The sequence below is a fragment of the Pristis pectinata genome, chromosome 23 (assembly GCF_009764475.1).
Source record: "Pristis pectinata isolate sPriPec2 chromosome 23, sPriPec2.1.pri, whole genome shotgun sequence".
NCBI classification, from domain to species: Eukaryota; Metazoa; Chordata; class Chondrichthyes; order Rhinopristiformes; family Pristidae; genus Pristis; species Pristis pectinata.
In genome coordinates this window covers 5,872,781-5,897,477 of record NC_067427.1, presented here as the reverse complement: position 1 = coordinate 5,897,477, position 24,697 = coordinate 5,872,781, and the positions used below count along the sequence as shown (strand labels likewise).

The 24,697-nt window shown below is 38.2% G+C and overlaps 1 protein-coding gene across 8 annotated transcripts in view; it reads right to left on the bottom strand.

Annotated features, from left to right (window-relative positions):
* Positions 1 to 24,697, bottom strand: part of gapvd1 (GTPase activating protein and VPS9 domains 1) — a 92,022-nt gene that overhangs the window by 49,463 nt on the left and 17,862 nt on the right. For 5 of the 8 annotated variants that reach the window (XM_052036831.1, XM_052036834.1, XM_052036836.1 and 2 more), the window contains 6 exons: positions 24,129 to 24,341; positions 15,583 to 16,426; positions 8,121 to 8,207; positions 5,558 to 5,692; positions 3,568 to 3,760; positions 1,249 to 1,329 (listed from right to left, as the gene is read on the bottom strand). In XM_052036831.1, coding sequence (XP_051892791.1) covers positions 1,249 to 1,329; positions 3,568 to 3,760; positions 5,558 to 5,692; positions 8,121 to 8,207; positions 15,583 to 16,426; positions 24,129 to 24,313 — 1,525 coding nt within the window. In that variant the 5' untranslated portion in view covers positions 24,314 to 24,341. The remainder of the gene's footprint in view (positions 1 to 1,248; positions 1,330 to 3,567; positions 3,761 to 5,557; positions 5,693 to 8,120; positions 8,208 to 15,582; positions 16,427 to 24,128; positions 24,342 to 24,697) is intronic. The other 3 variants (XM_052036837.1, XM_052036835.1, XM_052036838.1) reach the window with 1 other exon arrangement.

The following is a 24,697-nucleotide window of genomic DNA, read 5'->3' as shown; positions in this document are numbered from 1 at the left end:
GGGTGGATTTGAGGAAAACGTTTTCCTTTAAACGGGAAAGATCAGAACCTTCCCATACCAGAACTGGATCATGAACACAAGGTGGTCACTTTTAAATTCAGCTGGACATTCAAGAGAAACCTCTCTACCCAGAACCTGATAGAATGCAGGTCACTACTATTAATTTTAGATAATGTAAATAATAGATACATTTAAAACCCAAAAGAATTATAGGACAATGATGGAGTTAGTTGTGGCTCATGTGGAGAAAAAAAATAACAAAAGCCATTGAGCTAAATGGTTGGTTTCTGTGCTGCAAATACATGCTCAGGTAAAGCCATCTGTTTGGTCACCTCTCTTAAAATAGTTAAAATATTCCTTTACAATTTCTTTGTTATTTCAATAATGTGTAGATCCGTTAACTGTGCAAACACATAATCTGTGAAAACATTCAATGTAGTGGTAATTTCCAATTAAAATTACAGATGGTTATTATGTGGTATTCCCCTCCACAACACAATTGAGTTAGAGCAACCCTGTTTTTTTTAAATGAAGAAAAAGGTGGAGGTTTTCACATGTGCAAGACAGTCTTTGAGCTATCATGAATGGAAATGGAATCATGTTCAGCCAGTTTCTTCATTTCAACCTTCGATGCAGAGAGGATCACTGAGCTAACAAAAAGTAATAGAAAGGGTGGGGATGGTTAACCTGGACCAGAGATCTTCCTTTGTACCACGTATGACACCTGGGTTGCTTGCACCCAAAACCTCATGGACTTCAGTCTGAGGCTCCTTGGTGTGAGATGCACATTGCATTAAACAATATTTAAATTCATTATAGTTCAATAACCATCATTTGGAGTACCTTTTAATTTTAATGCTGCATATGAAATATTGAATGTCACTTCACAGACTGAATCAAGTGTAAAATCTCCTGAAAGGAAAGAATTGCTGGGCAACGTTTGAAAATAAAGTTTACTGGATGAATGTCAAGAATCAACATCCAATATATTAAGTCTAATTCACTGTCAAGTTGGATTACGATTGATGAAACAGATCATCACTCTGTGCCCAGGAATTTAAACTGAGTTCTACTTCTGCTGCATTCAGAAAGTGGTCGGTACATTCTCTATGCTGCAGCAGATACAATTAAAAAGGAACTATCAAACATTCATTTCAACAATTCTAACAGGGAAGTTTTAATCATCCTTGACTTGGTGGCAAAAATGTAGTATTTCCGGAATCTTCTATTTATGGAAGTGTTACCCACCAAAAGGAGCTACAAGAGGAATGTGAGCAGTCAGATTTGTAGCTGAAGTATCCCAGGCAGTAATGGATGCTAATTGTTGTCCTGGGTATGGGCAGCATTAAAGAAACAGAAACCACATACAGATTAATAACCCCATTAAAAATCAGAACAAGTTTTTCCCTCTTGCCCATACTTTCATGTTGCACATAAACACAAACTATAAATATTACAATTTATTATTTACAAGACAGAAGGCTCTGAACATTCCCCAAACTGAGTACTTTTCCCAATCTTTGAAGGCTCAGCTACAACAACACACCAAACCAGCGTCAACCTCTAAGACCCTGAAAACCATGGGATTTACCACATCAAAAAGGTAGAAAAGTAGTGTTATGGCTCTTTGTCCAGACAAAGGAAAATATGGTTCATTTCAAGTGAATAAGATAGTATGCTGCAGTTAACAAACATAGAAGTCTGCACAGCAGTGATACTGATTATGAAGCTCCAATTCGTGAATGATGGAATCAGGCAGCAACTTAGCATTCACAATAAGGTAAGGAATTTTACTCCAAATGGACATTGCCATCAATAAGTTAACGCAATTCTTACAAAAGTCAAAAGGACCAAATACATTTTCAAATACGCTTCTATTTTTGTTAGGATTATGTCTTAATTGGATGAAATGTCCAAAGCTATATTCCACAGAACTGGAAGTGGATTGAAAATTTGGCAAAACAGATTATTAGTCGATACCAATATGATTTCGAAGTAAAGTTTTGTTTCAGCTGATACAATTCCCAAGACTTAATACAGATTGAACTTTAAAAACGATAAAAGATGTTAATTTCCTATTAGATGTATTCAATGAAACAAAAAAAAAGATTGATTATTGAACTGTGCTGATTTAGCTTAAATTAGCAGCTTAACACTAATTTTCTCAGTCAGGCTGTGTAGCCACTCTCAATCACTAGCCACAAACTCTCACTGGAAATTAAACAGCATTCTAATATGCCTGTTACTGAACCAGCAATCCAAAGTCCTGAATACCAAGTCCACCAAACAAGAATTCAGTCAAACTGTTTGCTAGATTAAAGATAACAATCCTGCGTTAAGAACTTAATTGTTTTATATTAAAGCAATAAAAAAAAATGAAGCAATGATATTCAAGTTATTGTATTGGCATTAAAAGCCTGATCTACAGGATTTCTATTGCCAGGTAAACCTCCCATACTTAGTATGGTGTACATGTGAATCCAACAGCATGCAAGTGCGATTGGTACTTCAACTGCTCTCCAAGATAGTAGTCAGGGCAATGAATCTGGTGCAATAAATGGTGATCTTGTCAGTGTCCTACAGATCAGAAGAATGATTATTTGGTGAAATAAAATCAGGCTCAGCTGTGCAGACCTTAAAGGAATGTGAACACTCACCGTCTAAGCTGATGCATAATAACCACTTGGATGAGGTGCTGGATAGCTTTCATGGCAACTCTTGTTAAATAAAAAGTCCCTTTAACCTAGAAAGGCAAGACAACCTACCTGGAGAGGGAGGTGGGGTGGATTTGGAATTAGATTGTGTATTAAAGGGTAATTTAAGGATAATTAACCATTGTTTCAATAAATTGAAATAAATATTGCAGCCAAAGTACATAAATTTGCTTGCTTCAAACAACTTAGGACAGTTGAGCAAATATGTATCAACAAACAAAAGTAATGCATTTCTTTACAGTCAAAGCACCACAAATACTTCTTAGCCTAGGTCAAACTGCTCTCCAGCCTTATTGGTAAATCACCTTCATTAGGAAGAGTGAATGAAAACAAAAATCATTTATGTACACATTGGTTATGCAAAGCAAAGATCCAGCAACCTAAAATGAACATTGTTGCACAATGATTGCAAGAACTCTGTGCCAAACGGTTTCATTTTAATTGCAAAGATGTAATCAGAAGTGGGAGTTATTTGTATAAGTGGGTAAATAACACAGTATCAAGCATAACAAGAGTTGTAGACCCATTTCCAGAGACTGAAAAAGGAATCACATTAACAATACATAGTTGAATTGTCACATGAACTTTACTTTGACAATTAGATGCGTTAGTCTCAGGAACTCATGAAGAACACAAAGTACCTTGCAGTTTAGCTTTTATTCACAAAAATTAAATATTCTATAAAATCCTAGAGAAACGATGATTCAAACTACAGTAAAAATATAAATAATCAGAACATTTAATTCACTTTTCATTTTAATTTAGTTTTAAAATTGTCCCCCCCCCCCCCCCCCCCCCGCCAAAATGACTGCTGCACCCTGGTAGAATTAACTAAAGCAGCTGCGTATCCTACCTATTTGCAGTCGATTTTTTTTATTGGCTGGAGTAGTCGCAGGAGACAGCTGGGGTGTACTGGAGGGAGTCAGCTCAAGACTATTGCTCTTCCCTGTTCTGTGATGTGGAACATTAATGATAAGATTCTCCAGAGCCATTCTGTCCTCTTCTCTCAGCAACTCCCCTGGCATTACATGCCTTGCAAAAGTAACCTATGTACAAATTAAAAATGCACAGCTTAATTTTAGCCAATGAAAACTAATGCAATTGCAAACCTTTTTAGGATTCTCCAGTTAAAAGAAACTTCAATATAAACTTTGAAGAAAAGTTTGCAAGCAAGATTATATCTTTCTTAGCTTTTCACCACCAGACTACTTTTGTTTGATGTTTCTTATGCCACATTGGCTTCTGACTCAAGATAACACACAACAGTTTATCCCCACTCCTGTCAATCTTGTATGTCAGCAGGATAAATGTATAAACAAGTCCAATTACTAAAGCCTTCCAATGCCAGCCTCCAGAAGAGTGTGTACCTTCTCCAAAGCATCACTCCAAATGTGATCGAATAAAAACAAAGGCAGGTATGAATAAAATGTCACTCCTGAATTATCAGCAGATATTGCTCCAAAATTCTGAAACTATTTTTAAAGTACTTTATCTGTACAATTACTGTCAACTCAATTACCATTTCTTTACACTTTGAAACTGCTGCCAGTCTCATTTAAACTTCAGAATTGTACAAAATACATTGCTTGCAATCATATTACATTGTCCACTTAATCCGTGTTAACTTTTACAACCAACATGATTATCTTCCAACCCCTTCAACAAACCCTTGTATTCTTTTTCCCTCCTTTCCACCACAACCAGCAAGTATGCAGGCATACATGATAAGTTCTAAATTTAAAGTCACCCTTCAGAGGCTGATGATCACATCTTCATTTAACTGCTTTGCTCAGCTCCAGTCATGTCTGCAGGCAGTGTTGACCATGGCTGCCTGCCAATACAATTCTGAATTTCATCATGTATTAGACTGTATAAATAAAACGTGTCATCTATGCAGACCATAGGAATGCCAGGAAGCCAGATTAAATCCACACCTGTCCCTTCCTACATTCAAATTCTTGCAAACAAACAAAATAAAATGTAGGGGGACACAAATCCACATGGGGCAGCAGTGGGCTGAAATCATGAAGCTTGTTTTGTTGAAAAGGAATTGGGTCACAGGTGAACAAAGCCATAAAGAGGTACTGGTGTTATGGTTTTGCTGGTGCAATAAAAATATGCATCCATAAATGAGCAGTTTTCTAATTAATGCCAAATAGGAGTAACAGAGGTTTTGTATTAGTGAGCATAGTAAACTACACAGGTGCACACCAAAAATGGATTCAGCTATGAGCCCTTTTGTTCTGCAACAGGTCAACTACTGTTACAATGTCTTTGGCAAGAAGTGAAAGCATTGCAAGATACATGGCAGGGTAAAATCCCTAATGACCAATAGCAAACAAGTCTGTTGGAAAATAGGAAAATGTACGCATCTACCTGTCATCTAAGAGAATGAATCCAAGTGTAAATGGTATAAGCAAAACAAAAATGCAGAAAAAAGGGAACACAGCCCAAAGCAAAGGTGAAAACAAACCCTGCAATTCTGAATACGACTGGTACAAAATTTCCAGAGGTCCATTCGTAGAGAAAAAAATTTTCTTGCATAATATCACATTATCAAAATACAGTTCTTTAAAAGGTGAAAATGCCTCAGTTAATTCAGGTGGTGTCTTTTAGTTATACATGCAGCACAGATGAAATAAGCACACCATGAAAATGAAATGGTTGGAAAAATTGCAAAATCTAGTTTTTGCAAAAGACTACATATGTTACAAATCTACATACTACCAGACTGCCATCATGAAATCATCTGTCATCTTGTCACATCTTTTTAAAAGTGAATTACAAATCTTGCCCACAATATTGGCCACATACAAAAGAAAATAAGTAAAAGACGAGCTTACCAAGTTCAAAAGTTGATTGTGTGTCATGTAGACCACAGTTCTGCTGAGCCCTTCCAGTAAGTTCACTGAGGACATGGGAGGTGTTTCCACAGTACGGCCTCCAATAATGGCATCTAAGAAAGCTGCAACACAACTCTGCAAAAGATGAATCAGAATACTTCATATTCTTGGAGATCTAAAGCAAATCACATTCTCCAGCAACGAACAATCTGCACGTTTTACTATTGGCACATTTGTGTGAATGCCATTTTGCTGTTTTATACCATGCTGCAACATTAATAGTCCAGTGGCTGCTGAGCAGAATTTGAGATTTTCCTGCATTAACGACTGTCATGTAGGACAAGGTTATTCTATAGTTCCCTTTTAAAGCATTCTTGTGATCACCTTTAAGTGACTGCTGGGAGCTAGTTTAAATGAGTCTTATGTGGGATTCAATTCTACAAACTGTTTGAACAGCTTCCTTTATCAAGTAAAAGATTTGGAAAATTGACTAAACAAGTGAAACCACATGATACTGACTTTAAGCACTTTAACAGTAAAGCAGTTCTTTCCCTCTGCTTTGATCAGTCCTTTTGGGGAAAATCCCTTGCACAGCTCTGGAAGTTGTGGTGCTGTACTTCCATCCCACGATATGAAATATTAAAATGACATCTGTCCTTTACTAGTTTAACAATTTGTTCTCGTGTTCCATGTTTCAATCGGATACAATCTTGTGGCTAAAGCTGGTTCTGCCTCCTCAAGGAGATATAGCTAGCAACTTTGTTAATCCAAAAGAATAATAATGATTTCATTTTGGCTTATGTAATTTTAATTGTGTGGTAGATATGGTCATAGTTTTACTTTGGCGGGGAAGGATGGTTACCCCAGCTACATTATGCCAATTTCTCAGAGTGTCTTATTTAATATATCTACAATATCCGGGGTAAAGCCTCATGCATAACTAGCTTCCACGATTCTATCTATGCTGCTCCAAGAACTTTTTTCAATTTGATTTGCCTCATTCTCTGGAGAATGCACTACTTTGCAATTCATCTGGGCAGGTGCCAACAAAAAAAATGAATTAATGTTCCCCAAGCTCACAACTATTAAGAACTAAAATTAGATTTAACAATTTCATATACAAGAAAGCCTTTCACCTGATCTGCCTTGGCTGGACTTGATCCTAGGCCAGTGAAGTAGAACATCACTGTCCAAAATATAGTATTCTAATTCATTGACAGTATTATCTGACTAGAGGAAAAGTGGAAAAAAAATTAAACAAATTGCTGGAGCTATAATAGATTTTACAGATTCAGAGTTGAGATGGGTCTCAGAATACAAGCACATTTGCTGTCATTTGCACCTTAACTTTACCAGTGGTAATTATTAGTAGTAGGAACAGTTTGCCTAAGGAACACAATCAATTATGGAATTGGATATGGTCACGCACAGGTAACTTAACGGAAGATCTTTATTTTTTGGGATTGCTGGTAGCATCTTCTAACTAAGATGGAAGTAATGAATTCCATGCAGTCTTCAATATCCAAATCTGCACTCAACAAATTCTAATCGAGTAAATGAGGGGATCTCCAAGATTCTTATGCATATATTAGGACTTGAAATTTGCTAAGAAGTTACTTATCTGCAATGCTCTTTTACAGTAGTAGTAACTGCCCTATAATAATACAAACAAAATCTGGTAAATGTGATCAGAAACATAAGTGTTAAATTGGCAACTAAATAAAATGTTCATGACCCAGTGGGTGGATGACATGGTAAGGTAATTTTCTTGCTCTGGCACAGCTAATTGAAATTGCAAACTTTTTCCCCTTCTTTGGTGACTAATGCAGTCCGTCTCTACACTAGCTTCAACTTATATCCTCAATTCCACATTGTCTTGCCTTCCCTGCCTCATAGCCACCTAGATCTAGTGCTTCCTATCTTGGCTCTCTCAAGATTTTTCTTGCTTATTGATTACTTATCAAAAATCTTCAACTAGTTCCAAATACAATTATGGAAAACACTGCCATTAAGTCTCAGTAACCACTCCACATCAGTCTCAAGGTGCTACGTTACTTTGCATATAATAATAATTTTCAATACCTGTCAAAAATCATGTTGCTTGCTCAAATACATTTTTACAGGCATCAAGTATTTCTAAGATTTATTATAAAAGACGTACCACCTGCTCTTATCAAATCTGTCTCCACCCAAATCCAGTAAACATTTCACTGGTGTAGATTATCACCAAACGTGACAATCCGAAATGATTTAACATCTTTCCAGCTCACTCACCAGTCACCACAGAGATCACGATGAATGTAAAAAAAAAGTACTCCATTACTTAAAACCTCCGAAATCAAAATACACAATTCCCTTTTCTTTCAGTTATTAGATTAAATGTATGCAGTACTTTATAGACAAGGCAGAAAAATAAAACATTAAACAATTTTGGGTAAATAAATCAAAACGTGATCTTGAACCACTCAGTTCAGCTTCCCTGTAACAGTTTTACAGTATGTTAAAATCACTCCTGTCTTGCATCTTTTACCCATTAAATCTCAGTGCCATCCTGATAGCTTACTTTATCAAATTTGCAAAGGCTGTTCTTCATTCGTGGATCTGCTTCCTCGCTTCCTGTCATTGCTAACTGCTGTAAGAGTTGGCCCACCTAAAACAAAAATCAGAAATTTTGCATGCTTCAGACACAAAACTCTCTTTAGCTTATTCCATACATGTTCAATGGAAGATATTACATTTTGCAATGACAAAGTACAAAGAAATCAACATTGCTGTTTTGGTGGAATTCATTCACAAGCAGTAGTCCCAATGGCAATTCAGCCCCCCATTGCAAGGATACCAATAACCAGCACAGCATAGATTGATTGATGTTGTAAAATGATTAGTGGAAAAGTTAAGCAGAATTTTTTTTCACCATCCATTGAGTGGTGGCTACCTGGAACTCACTCCCAGAAAGAACAGTGGAGGCAGAAACCCTGACTGGATCTAATAGGCCATAGTCCAAGAACCATGTGGATTAAGTGTGATTGTTATTCTTTTGCCTTGACTATCATGGACATGGTAGGCCAAAGGACCCCTTTCAGTACCATCAATTTCCAAGGTTCTTTATTTCTATCCATCAATCATCTATCTATCCTTTCTTGAAGGTGGATATGGTTACTAATCATCTTCACTGTTCGTGTATTCACACCCTAGAGATCAGTGAATCTTAAAAATTTTCTAGCCAAGAGGCAGTGCAGCCTCAGCTGCTGTATAATCAAGACAGAAGTTAATAAATTTGTACCTATTAAGGTGACCAGAGGATGAGGACGAACAAAGGGCCGAGTGGTCTCACCTTATTTCTGCTCACATTCAATAATCTCAGAATTTTTTTTCATTTATAAAAAATCCACACCTGCTGTGTGTCCTTAATCTCTTCCATTCTTTCAGTCACTGGGCAGACTGGTGCTTTCCTATCTTATCTCATCATTTCAGAATCCTAAAAACACCTTTAAAAATCCCAAATTAACAAAACTATATTTAAAATTTAAAAAATCCTCTCAGTCAGTCAGGTAGTATCTATAGACAGAAAAACCACAGATTCTAGGCTCAAGGTCTTTTTATTAGAATAATCTATATTTCTAATCAGGGCAAATTACAGGGATTCTTCTCCCTAAATCCTCCTTTGCTTCAATACCCCCTACACTGAGGAAACCAAAAACTGGTTGGGTGATTGTGGTCATGAGAGGTGAACTGAGACTCCAAGCATTGGCAATTTTAATCCTTTGTCCCTCTCTCTCTCTCTCTCTCTCTGACTTCAGCCCACTTCATTGTCCCAGATGGTCTACAGAGGCTTGGAAAACAGGGCCTTGTCTTTCAATTGGGCATTTGACAGCCTTCAGCACTTCACAATGGATTTAACAATTCTGAATCATAACCAGACATTTGATCCCACCAATGAGCAACTTCTGGCAACTGTAAACCCAGTTTTCAGTAGAAAGAATAGAGAAAATCCCCAAATTATTAGCCAGTCAAGAAACAAAGCCTTTTGCTACTGAATCTAAAGAGATAAAAAGAACCACCTTATCTTGCTATCCCAGCAAGTTATCAACTGCAAAAAAATACAACATATGATGAGGTGTCATATAAAAAGCTGTTACACAAGTTAAAAGCTTGATGGATGCATGGAGAGAGGCTTGGTTTATGGACAGAATAGGAATAAACTGGTAATTTTCAGGTTAACATGGTAAGACCTCATTTGGAGTATTGTGTGCAGTTTTAGTTTTATGGTGTCTCCTAGTCAAAAAAAAATTATTGCAGTATCTCCTTGGCTAGGAGAATCTTACCAGCATGATTCTGGGATGAGAAGGCCATTTTAGGAAGATCAAGTGAACCAATGCTCCCTGCAGTTTTGAACGATAAGTAATTTCAATGAAAGATACAAGATTTTGATCAGGCTAATACCAAGCAGTTGTTTTCCTTGCCTGCAGAATCTAGAAATGTATGGAGTTTCAGAATTAAGACGACAAAGATTTAGGACTGAGCTCCAAATGAATTTCTTCAGAGGTTTGTGAATTTTTAGTGTTCTGTTTCCCAGAGGGCTGCTGATGCTCAATCATTGATTATACTGGAGATTTAAGTTATAATTTGAAATCAGTGGAGTAAAAATTAATTATGGATATCAGGTGATAATGTTCAGTTGAGGAAGGAGGTCAGCCATGCCATTGTCCAATGGTGCATCAGGCTCAAAAAGCATCTTTGGGTTACTCTTAACTCTTCATCTTGTGTTCTAATGTTCTTATTGTGTACTTGTTTTTTTTAAGTACCTCAACCCAAATCTGTCTGCCTGCTGTTCAGAAAATAAAACAGAATCATCCATGATCCTTCTCAAAAGCCAATGTATTGCAATGCTTAGCACGTCACTAGAAGTGTTATAAATCAATAAAGGGAATGCCTTTTTTGTTTTAAATTTCATCTTCATTCAGTTAAAGATTTGGTCTTTCTACATGGAAAAGGTATTTGAGAACGTAAACTCCTGTTGGAATTGTAAGCATTTGCAATCCAGTAGCTGAGTACAACTGTAGTGGGAGCAAATTAAGATCAAGAGCAAGGAATTTTAGAAGTGGAAAATAAATAAAACTGCAGACACTGTAACCCGAACCAGAAAAGACTGGAAGAATTCAACCAAACAGCATCTGTGGAAATGTTCTCACTTATTTTGACAATGGACAATACTCCCATATAACAATGTTTACATTTGAACGCAGTCAAATGTTAGATGAACAAAAGCAAAAAGATAACATGGTGAAAGTTTAATTTTACATAGTTCTGTTGTTAGTTTTGTATAGTGATAATCATCATTCAGAGGCTAAACCGAACATTGTGAATTACAAAAAAAAGGTTAAAAAATACCCATTGTTCAAAAACACACTTGCAGAGGTGCTTTACTAATTTTCATGTATTTAAAAGAGAAAGTATTTCTTTTGTTATATTTGAACAATCAAAACTAGAGTTTCCAAGTGATCCAAATCAAGAGTTTAGGAACAAAATGAATACCAACTGAAGATCACTTCAAACATGGCACAATACTAAACCCAAAAGAAACTTGATCAAAGTCTATAACAACAGACAAAATGCTGGAGGAACTCAGCAGGTCAGGCAGCATCTATGGAGGGAAATAAACAGTCAATGTTTTGTGTTGAGACCCCTTCATCAGGACTGGAAAGGAAGAGGGCAGAAGCCAAAATAAGAAGGTCAGGAGAGGGAGGAGCACATGCTGGCAGTTGATAGGCGAGTCCAGGTTTTTTTTGGGGGGGGGGGGGTGGCGGGGGCGGCGTAAGGTAGGTGGGAGAGGGAAGGGGGATGAAAAAGAATGATGTAAGAAGCTGAGAAGTGATAGGTAGAAGAGGCAAAGGGCTGAAGGAAGAATCTGGTAGGAGAGGACAGTAGACCTTTGAAAAAAGGGGAAGAAGGTGGGGAATAGATGGGCAGGTCACGAGGGCAGGAGAAGGGAAAGAGGGGGCCACAGGAATGAGGGAAAATGGGAGGGTGGTACCGGAAGTTAGAGAAATGTTGAGGCCGTCAGGTTGGAGACTACCATGGCAAAATAAGTAGATTATTAGATATTACTTTGTGGCTTCTCTCTTTGTTCTACAGTTTGCTTTAAGATGATAATGTTGTTTAGCTTTATGTTGTAAAGAAATTGGAAATTTTTATACTGACAATTATATTAGAGAGTGCATCATCTCCAGATGCTTTCAGCTTCAGCTTGGTGCATGGCAGTCAGGGATCAGGAATCTGACCTTCTGAATGAATTAGCTCAAGTGCAATGCAGTACAGCTGCTTTATTATCATTATGTTATAGATATTTTATCATTCACTGTTATGACAAGAATAGAAAATTGTCTGTCTTATTTTGATGTTTATTTTAAATTTTATTCATGATATTTGAGGCTAAAATAGGTCCTCAAAAATGAAATCTGTGCAACCCTTAGAATGAAAATCGTCAAGAGTCAAAAAGACTGAGATCAAAGAAACAAAATACTCTAATATTAACACTCAAATCAGTGTGTCTCCTAGCGTTGACCCATTTTTCTTTTACTCCTTAAAGGACTCATATCCTTTATTTCTCTCCAATATTTCAGATTTCATCTTACTGGTATGTGCAGCATTAGCTCTTTTTAATTTCCCTTCCAATTTCCCACATTTTTCTTGGTGGGGAAAAGGAACGTTGCACTTGATTTGCACAATCTTTTCTTCCTTTTTATAGAGTTTTTGGCTCAATGGAATAATCTTATGTCCAAGAATGACCTTCTAATATACTTGCAGGCATTAACCTCATTAACTTCCTTACTGTGGTAAGGAATTTTCTTTCCTTACCACTAAATGGTGATATTTTTCAGTTTAGTTCTGAAGGTTCCAATTCAAATGTGAACTTGTCTTTCCTCTGCAAAATGACTATCATTTTCTGTTTTTATTGCAGATTCCCAGAATTTGTAGCTTCTTCTTTAAGTGAAAGCATATTGTTCCTATCTGAATCAGTTAGCTATTGCTGTAAAGCTTCCTCTTTGTACTAGCTTCAAAGATAGAGATGACTGTATTTTGCTCAATTCCCTTTTTATGTGCCTAAATAGGGAGCACAGCATGGTACTGTTCCAGCTCAAGGTGTTAGCATTCCTTTACAGGCTCAATCTTAAAAGGTATGATGCAACATGTTATTTTCTGAGAGTTTGTTGTGCAGTACCATCAGATGTCAGCACGTCTAGTTCTGAGAAACATGAAAAACACTGAACAGAACCCCATTCAATGACAGAAGTGATACCAACATCCTCTTGTGTAACGTATCATGAGGCTGAAGCCTTTATCACAACATTCCTGGCAATAAGAGCCCCACACAGAGCACAGCAAACTGTATGTGGGGGAAAATAAAAAGAGCCAAATAGCAATTGTTAAAAAGTGCATTGCATAATATTATAGCAAGAAACCACAGGCAAAACTACCTTTCTACAATCATGGAATAGTACGTCACAGGAACAGGCCCTTTGGCCCAAGAGGTCTGCACCAACCACATATCGGAAATAATCCCATCTGCCTGCACATGATCCATATCCCTCAACTCCCTGCCTGTTCACATCTGTCTAAATGCCAGTTAAATGTTCCTACTGGAACTGCTTCCACCACCTCCCCTGGCAACACATTCCAGGCACCTAACATTCTTTCTCATAAAAACTTGCCTTGCAATTCTCCTTTAAACTTCCTCCCTCATCTTAAACCTCTGCCCTCAGATATTTGACATTTCCACCCTGGAAAAAAGATCATCTATCCAACCTCTCTCTCATAATTTTTATACACTTCTATCAGGTTGATCCTCAGCCTCTGACATTCCAGAGAAACAATCCAAGTTTCTCCAGCCTCTCCTTACAGCTGATACTCTAATCCAAACAGCATCCTGGTGAACCTCTGCACCCTCTCCAAAGCCTCCACATCCTTCCCGTAATGCGGCCACCAGAACTGTACACAGTATTCCAAATGTGGCCGAACCAAAAAGTTTTATACAACTGCAACATGACTCCCCAACTTGAATCAATGCTCCTGTTATTTACTGTATACTTTCCTCCTGCTTCTCAAAATGCATCACACTTGTCCAGATTGAACTCCATTTCTCCATTCAATTTTCCAATGAATCTATACCAAGCTGTACGTTTCGACAACCTTTCTCACTATCCACAACAACTGTCATGTCAAACTTGCTAACCAACCACCTACATTTTCATCCAAATCATTTATATTATAAACAGAGGTCTCAGCACTGATCCTTTCAGGACACCACTGCTCAAAGACCAGTCAGAAAAACACTCCTTGTCTTCAAGACAAACACTCCACTAACTTGTCTTCTATGACCAAGCCAATTTTGGGTCCAATTAACCAACTCATGGATCCCCTGTTAATTAATCTTCTGGACCAGTCGACCATGAGAGACCATGTCAAATGCTTTACTAAAGTCCATGTCGAAAACATCCACTGCCCTAGACTCAAATCACCTTCATCACTTCCTTAAAAAACTCAAATCCCTGACATTTTTTCCACAAGCAATCAGTTCATGGTTTTCCCAAAGAATAATAATCAGTATAAGTGCTATGCAATGTGAAGGTCACAGAATGATGAAACCAAGTGTTTTCTTTAAGTTTCCTTACAACATTTGGTAATGATATTGGGGCTGGTGAGCACAGGCTGGAAGCTCAGAGGGGAAATTAAGTATAGAAAATTGTGCCATAGAAGATTCAAGATATATCAAAAAAGTGGTATTGATAGAAGGTTAAGAGAAATGGGCAAGGTAGAAAACTGGTTAGCACTGTTGAGAGTCATTTTATATATGCCTGATCCCATTTCCTTTATACTTTATCAATACATTGCAGGGGTATAGACACACTCACCCACGAGAACAAGTAACAATAACCATCAAAAATATCCATCAGTAAAAACAGATCGGCAAACATCATGGTTACAAACTTAAATAGAACGAAACCAGACTAACAGAATTGTGTAATTTACTTGAGTTTTGTAGGAAAAAGAGACACATATCCATAGTAACACCAGTTAAACTGGTGGGTAATCACTTAAGTTCCTCTCTATGGTGAAGTGACTGCTGGTATAGGAATCATTAGTGAAACTGTTGTGTAACATTAAATGCAATGCAAGTTCATGCATTACTAATGTACAAACTCATGTCTGATTGTATGTCTTCATCTTATACCAATGCAGCAAAAATTAGATCAAAAACACTAATAAGTCAAGCAGTACAGTAAAAAAAAATTGCCCTGCACAACAGACTGCTTCAATTTCTTTGTTTTATTTTGCTTTTATTTTTGTCAAAGTAAATCTTTTTGGCAGTTTTGGGTTTACAGCTTTCTGAAGTTTAGCAGTGTTCTCAATATTAAGCCTGAAACAACCATGTTTGATATTCCTGCTCACTTTCCCTTCAAATGGTTATCTATTCTCCACACAGTGCTTAGTCAATGAATATAAAGAGTTAAAAAAAATTAAAATAGCAATAGACTAGAGTCACCAGAGGGAACATGCTGACCTAATGTTTGATTAGGATAACCTTACACAAGAAATTCTATTCCAAATTCTATTCTAGGCAATGTTATATATAGACAAGTGGGTGCAAAAAAAACCAAAAATACATTACCCACATCATATATATTTAACAAATAAGTAAAAGAATTTTTCTATAATCAAGCAAGTTCCCCACAAGACTAGCAATCAGCAATCTGATATGAAAGAGGAAAAGAGAGCACGTGCTGCCCCTTTTATGGATTGATGACATAATATAACACCATATTTTAATCACACCGGTGAGAACATCATTGGCAAAGCAAAGAAAGAACATTTCCTTCATGATTTAGGCTAACGAGTAATCCAAAGCATTCTCCAAGGTTGTTTGATTTAAGATAACCAGTGAGGTTGAATTCCAGTTTCATCACTGAGGATGTAAAAATTGAGAAATCTTGACAATATACTTAAAAAGCAGAAAATAATCTTACCTGCATCAAATTAAATCTTGCCACTTCATTAATTGGAGCATCAGAAATTATCCCATACTGTTCTGGATTCACGATTGCAGGGCAAATGAAGTAGGCAAGCAATAGATCTGTGCACATGGCCTTCACCTCCCCAATATCCAGCCCCTCCATGCAAGATAAGGTTTTATACATTTGTGATACAATCCAACGCAAGCTATGTGGAAAACAGTAAGTATTCTGTTTGAGATATCCAATAAATTTGTTCACCAAAGCTACCAGCTTTGCTTCATTACTCTCTACCATCTCCTGCACCTTCCGTCTGAACTGCTCTGTGCCCTTTTCCCCAAAAAGTTTCTCCTGTTGCGCTGGAGTAAATCTTTCAATAAGCTTATTTGGGTCAGTTTCCAAGTGATCCTCATCTTCAACAAGCAGCAGCATTATTGGTTCATGCAAGGTTGCTGTGAGAAAAAGCTTTGCAGAGTACAGCCCCTCTGAAAAAAGTTTGAATAAAATGCTGAAAGTACAAGCACCTTTTCGAAGCAACCGCCGTGGATTATCACTTTCTTTCAGTTCAAACTCAATCAAGTAACGCAATACTTGCAGAAGGTAACTCTCATCTTCCTGCATAATGCAGTTACCATAAAGGGCAGTAAACACTGTAAGGATGACACTGTGGGTGCTCTCATGATTAAGCTTCTCCCCTGCAACTAGACACGAGGCGACGAGTCTTGGATTTTCTCTAAGCCGACTTAAAAATTCACCGTACAATGTCTCTTGGAATCCCAGCTGTTTGTAACCATCCACAAACTGTGTATCCTCCAAGATTTTTGCATGTTTGCAACATTCTGCTGGAGATGCTTCAACACTGAAATAAAAAGGGAACAGTATATTTTTCTGAATATAGGCAATATTAGTATCAACCAAATTATTTTAAGGTATCTTGCACACTGCCAGCTGAATAACTTGTATCAGAAGTTTAGTTCCCCTCCAGCTCAAGCCTGGCCACCCAACCTGAACTCAACAGGACCTAAATGTACTACATGGGTTCAGGTTGGGCTACAATTATCAAAACAACAAGTCCTTGGGTTCCGATTGAGATTTAAATTTTATGTACCAGCAGATCTCAACTTCTGGCTTCCCAACAGTCATTAGAGTAACTGTTGTACACAACAACTGGAAGAACGTTCCAACTTATTGAGTTCCTGCTCCAGCAGTTTTCTCAAATTATACACTCCTAGCGAACTATAGCTAACTATAGTGCCTCCAGCTAACAAAATGAGCACCATACGCCAAATACTAAACACCATGCACCAAATCTGTCCTGTACACCACTGTACACCATCAAACTATCAGGAAGTTATTGAAAGGAAATGCTTTGTGCTTGCCATTACACATCACAAAAACATTCTTCTTTGTAATCACTCAACAGTACTTCTTGCTCTCCAAATCTGGTTATCAACTGAAATTTCAAAGTGGACTCTATCATCGTTTCTTGTGCTTTTAAATACATCAACAACAAAACTCTGGAATGCAACTCATCCGGTCCTTGGGGATTTATAAACTTTCTACTGCAGTTTCTTTCTGATGTAGCTATCAAAACAGACTGCAAGAGCTTCTGTGTTTCTCATCAGGTCTACTCTTGTATTTTATCTTGCCTTTATCTATCAATTTCTTGGTCCCCCTTAGCTAGTTTCAAAATGCTCCCAATCTTCAGGCCATTAGCATTTCTGGCAACTCCATAAGCCTCTGCCTTGAATTTAAAACCATCTTAATTTCTCATCAGTCAGAAAGACTCGGATTAGTCAAAATATAGTGCTGGTGAGTTTGAAACCTGATAAATCCCAAGGACCGAATGTTTCCAAAGTTTCGAAAGAGGTGGATTTAGAGATGGTGGATGCTCAAGCTGTCATCTGAAGTTCCAGAGATTCAGAATCACTTCTTATTGAGGTTTCGTGTCTAAAAGGAACGTTTTCTTTTGCAAGTTGTGCTTTTTTTAAAAAAAAATGCTAACCACTGCCTCTCCATGTCATACCTTTCCATGTATTCTCCCAATCAACCATAGCTAATTTTCCTCATGCTCCTCAACTAATCCAGCAACCAAACCAGCCAGCTATCCCATTAGGTAAATCAAGAGGCTTCCTCACATTTCAATTTGCTGCGGTTTTTCACTAACTGAAAGAAAATTAATAAGTTGGCTTGTTACATGGTCAAATTTTAATTTTTAAACTTGAGAAATTAAATAGTTACTCCAATATATAGACTGATTCTTAGCTTGAGTTTAGTTGCCTTGAATCTGGCAGATTAGAATATCAAGACGTGCATGTACCTGTAGTTATTAGCAAGTCCTCAATCTTTACTGTGCCTTGCGTAAAGCAACAACAGATTATACGTACAGATAAAAGGCAAAAAAAGGGAAATCAGCTCTCCTAACATCTTCACTCCTACCAGATGGCAACAAGTTGGAGTTATGCATAGCTAATTGTATTAATAAGTGAAATATTTTAGGTTCAATAAAATAGAATATTTTGAGGGAAAACTTAAATAGAATATATTTCGAGAAACATAACTATGAACTTAATTTCTAGATCATTATTTCTAGATCATTTCACAATTCACATTTTCTTGCTCAGTTGCTCTGTAACTAAGAGAAACTGACAAGTCTGTAGTGAGTGACTTTCTCCCCCCTCCTCTCAATAGTGGAGTGTCATTTGCAATGTCCTGGTCCAAAAGACAGAACTGCTAAAGTAAGAGAATTTAGCGAAAATATGGTATGCACGTGCCAGCATCTCAGATGTTTGTTTTAGCATAAAATAGGAACTGGAATTATGCAAATTGCCCCCAGCAAAGGAACAAGAAAATCTAACAGTTCCTCCTCCTAAATGCTAACTTGGATCCACACAGGAACAGAATGCTTGTTTGAACAAAGACAGTATCAAACTTTGGCATCATGCCTTTATAATATCAAATAGTTTGTCAACAACATCATGCAAGATCGTCAGTGCTAACCCCTTCAGAGCCAAACTTAATAAAGAAATGGTATTAGCAAATAACTTATAGACCATGCACAAGTGTCCAAAATCCACCAATTCAATTCAACTAAGGATTGGTGAGGAAGCACTGATGCAAACTGTTAATTTTTTTTTTTAAAAACCATCAGCAAAACAAGTGGTATGGCTTTAGAATTAATATCTCGTGATATTTATTAATGACTTGGATGAGGGGGTGGAAGGGTGGGTTAGCAAGTTTGCAGATGACACAAAGGTAGGTGGTGTTGTGGATAGTATGGAGGGCTGTCAGAGCTTGCAGATGGAGTTCAATCCGGAGAAGTGTGAGGTGGTACACTTTGGAAGGACAAACTCCAAAGGCGGAGTACAGGTTAATGGCAGGATACTGGGTAGTGTGGAGGAGCAGAGGGATCTGGGGGTTCATATCCACAGATCACTGAAAGTTGCCTCACAGGTGGATAGGGTAGTTAAGAAAGCTTATTGGATGTTGGCTTTCATAAGTCATAGGATCGAGTTTAAGAGCCGTGAGGTAACGATGCAGCTCTACAAAACTCTGGTTAGACGACAGTTGGAGTACTGTGTCCAGTTCTGGTCACCTCATTATAGGAAGGATGTGGAAGCATTGGAAAGGGTGCAGAGGAGATTTACCAGGATGCTGCCTGGTTTGGAGCGTATGGATTATGAAGAGAGACTAAGGGAACTAGGGCTTTACTCTTTGGAGAGAAGGAGGATGAGAGGAGACATGATAGAGGTATACAAAATATTAAGAGGAATAGATAGAGTGGACAGCCAGCGCCTCTTTCCCAGGGCACCAATGCTCAATACAAGAGGGCATGGCTTTAAAGTAATGGGCGATAAGTTCAAGGGAGATATCAGAGGAAGGTTTTTAACCCAGAGAGTGGTTGGTGCATGGAATGCGCTGCCTGGGGTGGTGGTGGAGGCTGATATGTTGGTCAAGTTCAAGAGATTGTTAGATAAGCATATGGAGGAATTTAAAATAGGGGGATATGTGGGAGGAAGGGGTTAGATAGACTTAGGTGTGGTTTAAAGGTCGGCACAACATGGTGGGCTAAAGGGCCTGTATTGTGCTGTATTTTTCTATGGTTCTAAACTGTCAGCTGCCAGGTATTTGCCATCAAATGCAAGCTAAAAATACTGTATACATCATTGCATAATTCACAGCCACATAAATGTTCATTTCCTTTCATCTGGATGCTCTTTGTATAAATTGCTTTCTCTAGTTACCCAGCTCTACAATTTAATATATTCATTCAAAGAATCAGGGCATCACTAGGAAGGCCAGCAGTTACTGAGCATCTCCAATTGCTTCCAAGTAAGTGGTGGTGAGCTGATGTAGTCCTTCTGGTGAAGATGCTCCCACAGTGCTCAGGATTTAGATCAAATGGTGATGAAGGACTGGCAATATATTTTCAAGCCAGGGTGGCACGAGACTTGAAAGGAAATCTACAGATGGTGGTTTTCCCCTGCTGCCCTTGCATGAAGAATTGGCAGAATAGCTTTCAAGTGCTTGGTTTTAAGTCATTCTCCTGAAGTTTCTCATGTGTGAGAACAGCCAAAAATCTACTTCCAGATCTAAATAATCCTTAAAAAAAAATCTATAAAATAATAATTCAGGCATCTCAATATCTGATAGCCATAAAATGTTATCATCAAGGATCAAGTCCTGGTAGAAAATTTCAAATGTAAGTTCACAATTTATAATGATCTGACTGGAACTGCAATTATGTCAAAATGAGGTAGACATGAGGTAGACATTGATAAAGCAAATTGGAACAGTCATATTTTTTATCTCTGTAATTATTTATAAATTGCAACATTTATACTAGCTGTTCTCCCCCTCAACATTAGTGTCCTATTAACCTAAAATGTTACAAAGAATTCTTTGCTAGGCTTTTTAAGTTCTCCAAATTAACTTCATTTGGTACTCAAAATAATCAGGGGTTTTTATATGAATAATTTGGGGAAATTGATCCCACTGGCAGGATAGTCAATTTCCAGATAAGCAGTTTTAAAATAATTGAGAAAAAGTTAGAGGATGAAGAGGGTTCATTTTAAATTATAAACTGCAATGTATAGGAGGGTGGTGGAAGCAGATTTAGTAGAACTGAAAAGGAATTGGATATATACCTCAAAACTAAAAATTGGGAACACAGGGGAAAGAGCATTTGAAACTAATTCGTGAGGTCTTCATACAAACTAGCGTTGACAAAGGGCCCGAATAGTCTTTTGTAGTGTATGATTCACTGGACACTTCAGAAGTAGTTAATTGGCGGCAGTGGTCTGAGACGTTTAGAGGTCATGAAATATCCTGCGTGAGTGCAAATCTTTGTTATGATAGGTAGGTAGGGTCTTCCCATTTTATGATTTTATCTTCTAAGACTTTTCTCATTACATTTATAATTATTCTATTACAGGTATTGATAATGGAGCGTTTATCAAAAACCCAACAACAGGAAATATGTTCACCACAGAAAATCTTCACAGTCGACAGGTTTTCAATAGCTTGTAAAGGTATATTCACAGCATTGAGATTGATGTTAATCAGGAAAGCTGATGCAGAATATGCAACAAAAAACAAACTGCTGGCAGGAATTTACCAGGTTGAACAGCATCTGTGGAGGGAAGGGAATTATTGACATTTCCAATCAAGACCCTGCACCAGGACTGAAAGCCAGTATAAAGAGGAGAGGTTGAGGGGCGATACAGGGGCCATAGGTGATAGGGTGGACCGGGAAAGGATGAGGCAGATGGTGCTCTGTCCACAATGGCCATCCAAAAGCTCCCAATTGCAAGCCATTTCAACTCCCTTTCCCATCTAACACCAACCCGTCTGCCCTCAGTCTTCTCCACTGCCAGAGCGAGGCCAAACATGACCTTGAACACCATCTCATGTTCCACCTGGGTGGTCTACAACCCAAAGAACACAGAATTTTCCATTTTCAGATAACCCCTACCCCACATTCCCCTGCCTCTCTCCTTCCAATCCATCCCAGTCCTCCCATTTTTGTTCCCTTTCCCACACTCCCCTCAAGTCCCCCATCACCCATTTTGGTCCCCTCAATGTTCCATCCACATACTACCCATGCACTTCACCCACTGGATCTCCTCCCCCAGCTGGTTCCATCTGCCCATATCATCTTCAAATGGTTCCCATTAACACCTTCCTAGCCTATCAAATTCCAACACCTGTAGCCTTTGTGTCCCAACTCATCAGCCTCCACTCTCGCCCGACTATCTGCCCCCTTTTTCTCCCCTCACCTGCTTCCACCTATCACCCACCTGCCTCTATGTCTCCCAACTTCATTCCCCCCACCACTACATGGCTCCATCTGCCCATCATCCCACCTATCACCTACTGGCCCATCTCACCACTCCCTCTCTATACTGGCCATCTTCCCTCTCCATTCTCAGTCCTGATGCAAGGTTTTGACCTGAAACATTGACAATCGTCTTCCTTCCACTGAATCTGCTTGTTCCTCCAGAAATTTGTTTTTTGCTCCATATGACAGCAACTGAAGTCTCATATCTGCAAAATACTGCAACCCCCATTCAAGGGATGTGCAAGACTGAAGCTTGCTTTAAGTAAATCTGGTGTTCCACAAAGACCAACCCTGGAACAAACCCGCATGCTCATTTGAGTATTTCTAAATGGAATTGGGTAACCTACCCCCAGCTGCCGGCTGTTGCTATCTATTTTCAAAATGTGATTTTGGAACTCTAATTTAGGACAGCTGTAATGTTGGGCAATTGTTACACAAGAAACTACTACCAACTGTGGCCAAAAGGGGAAAAAAAGTAATCAGGATAGGGAAATAAATGGACTGTGAAACATTGTCATGAAATAGATTCTCACCTGGAATTCTGGACAAAGTAGAAGGGTACATCTCAATAGTGAATCACAGAGGCATGCAATGTTTTCATTTACAGCCCTCTCTCCATTTTCGTATGTGTCAATGGTCAGAAGAAAGCCAACCTGGGTAACCATCTGGGCTCTCACTTCCCTGTTAAATTCTTCATTGTCTGCCCATTGTTATTTTTCTACTTGTCTATTTCAGTGCATCTCCATAATTTGTTTCAGCCAGACAGAAAATTTCTCCCTAATACAATCCCATTCTACCGCTTTCAATCGCTTTTATCCGATCTGTATCCATGTCCCATTCCGTTAAATCTCTTAGCTCCCTCATGAACTCTCAATTCCAAATCAATAGTCTCCTCATGCCCTGCACTCAGCACAGATGATAATTTTATGCTATGTCTAAATGCAATATCAGGCTAATCTTAAGACCTGAAGTCTAATGTGAGCGCCAGTTACTTTTTTCTCCACCACACTTGCCAGCATTTCAACCCTCCTACTACTATATGGAGTGCATGTAAATTAATTGTGAAATACGGAATCATGTAACTTATAGTATAAACAGACATGAGAACACACAATTCATACAGTGATTCCCAGATAGTGTTGCAGTCATTTAAGAACACAAAAAAATCAATTGAGGTTATCCACAGTCCAACAGCAAAATATTTCAATTAAACATGGAGAAATGTTCATACATCAAATGACCATACAAGACTAAACATACACCACCATTGCCACACCTTCAATAACCTGAAGTTGTGAAAGTGCCTTCACCACACTGACTGGATGAGTTCAAAGCAGCAGCTCACTGCCACCTTCCCAGATCAAAAAAAAGAGGGCAATAAACTTTGACCTTGCCAGCAGCCACCGACTTTACAATTAGAACTGGTTATAAAGTAAAAATGAATTCCAATTAGTTTGAACAGAGGAACAAAAATTCAAGATTTGCATCAATTTTCAGCACTACTAATGTTAACACACCAATTGATAATTTAGTGCAATGGAAGCACAAGGGATCAAATGCATAATTTCTTTGTCAGATTAAAGTCATTCTTCTTAAACTGGCTTGGCATTGGTCGTTTTAGTCAAAAGATAATAACCAGCCGCGAAGTAACCCAAATCCTAGCGGGGAAGGGATTTAGCAACAGAAGAATTACCAGATGGAAGATGGCAATGGCCCATCCAGTTTGATGTCTACCAATGCAGCAGGTCTAATAACATGGTTGTTAACCAATCACAAAAAATATCAAACAGACTACATCTAGCATGAGATGAGAAAGCTCTGAGAGTCATGGCCCAGATTTATCAGGCCCTCCTGAGCATGCTACACTTGTTTGTTGTGCCTCACATTCTTCACATTCTTAAATACTGCTTCCTGACAGAAATCTAATTTGCATTTGCCTGAATCGATTCTATGACCATTGTTTCTCCTTAGCAGCAGCTGATTTTTTCCCTGCTTGGATAAAAGTTTCCTTCACCCATTAAAACCCTTATATGCAATAATTGGATTGTGAATTGTACAAACAATTGTACAGCTGAAATTAACACATTACTCATAAGCAAATACCGAGTTCATCTGTAACTAATACTGAACACTGAAGTAGTTTGCCAAAATGAGATTTAGTCTTGTATTTTATTACACTGTCACGCATTTGAATATAGCTCTAAATTCACATTGATCTTACCTTGTTAGTATTAGACGGTCCAAGTTAATTCGCTGTTGCTTTGCAATCCATGCTGAACAGTACAATTTTTCTGCAGTTTTGAGCACATCTGCATTTAACCGTTGAAGCAATTGCTTTTCAGAGTTCACATAAAGACGTTCTTGCTTGAGGTGATGGGCCAGAGTGTGAAGATCAGGCTTCACCATCTTCAAATGGCACAGGAGGGTATACCACCTGTAAAAGCAAGGCAAAAAAATTAAGACCCAGCTGGATAGGTACAAACTGAGCAGTTACAAGTTGCCAGAAACATTTTACAATGTGAATCGAGTTAACTCCACAATGTGCATCGAGTTAATGATACTGGCTGCTGCAATATTAATTCATCACACAATAAACCTAAATTTGGAATCCTCCCTTTGATCCTCCCAAACAACAACTGTCAAGGCCAACAGCAAGAGATACAGATTTGTCTGTCTGCTTAAAACAATGTCACGATTATACACTTTCCCAGATGCACAGGAGTAATCCAGGCAGATTGTATTTATCTCCTTTACTAATGCGTCCATGGCAACAAACTTAAAAGTGCAGTG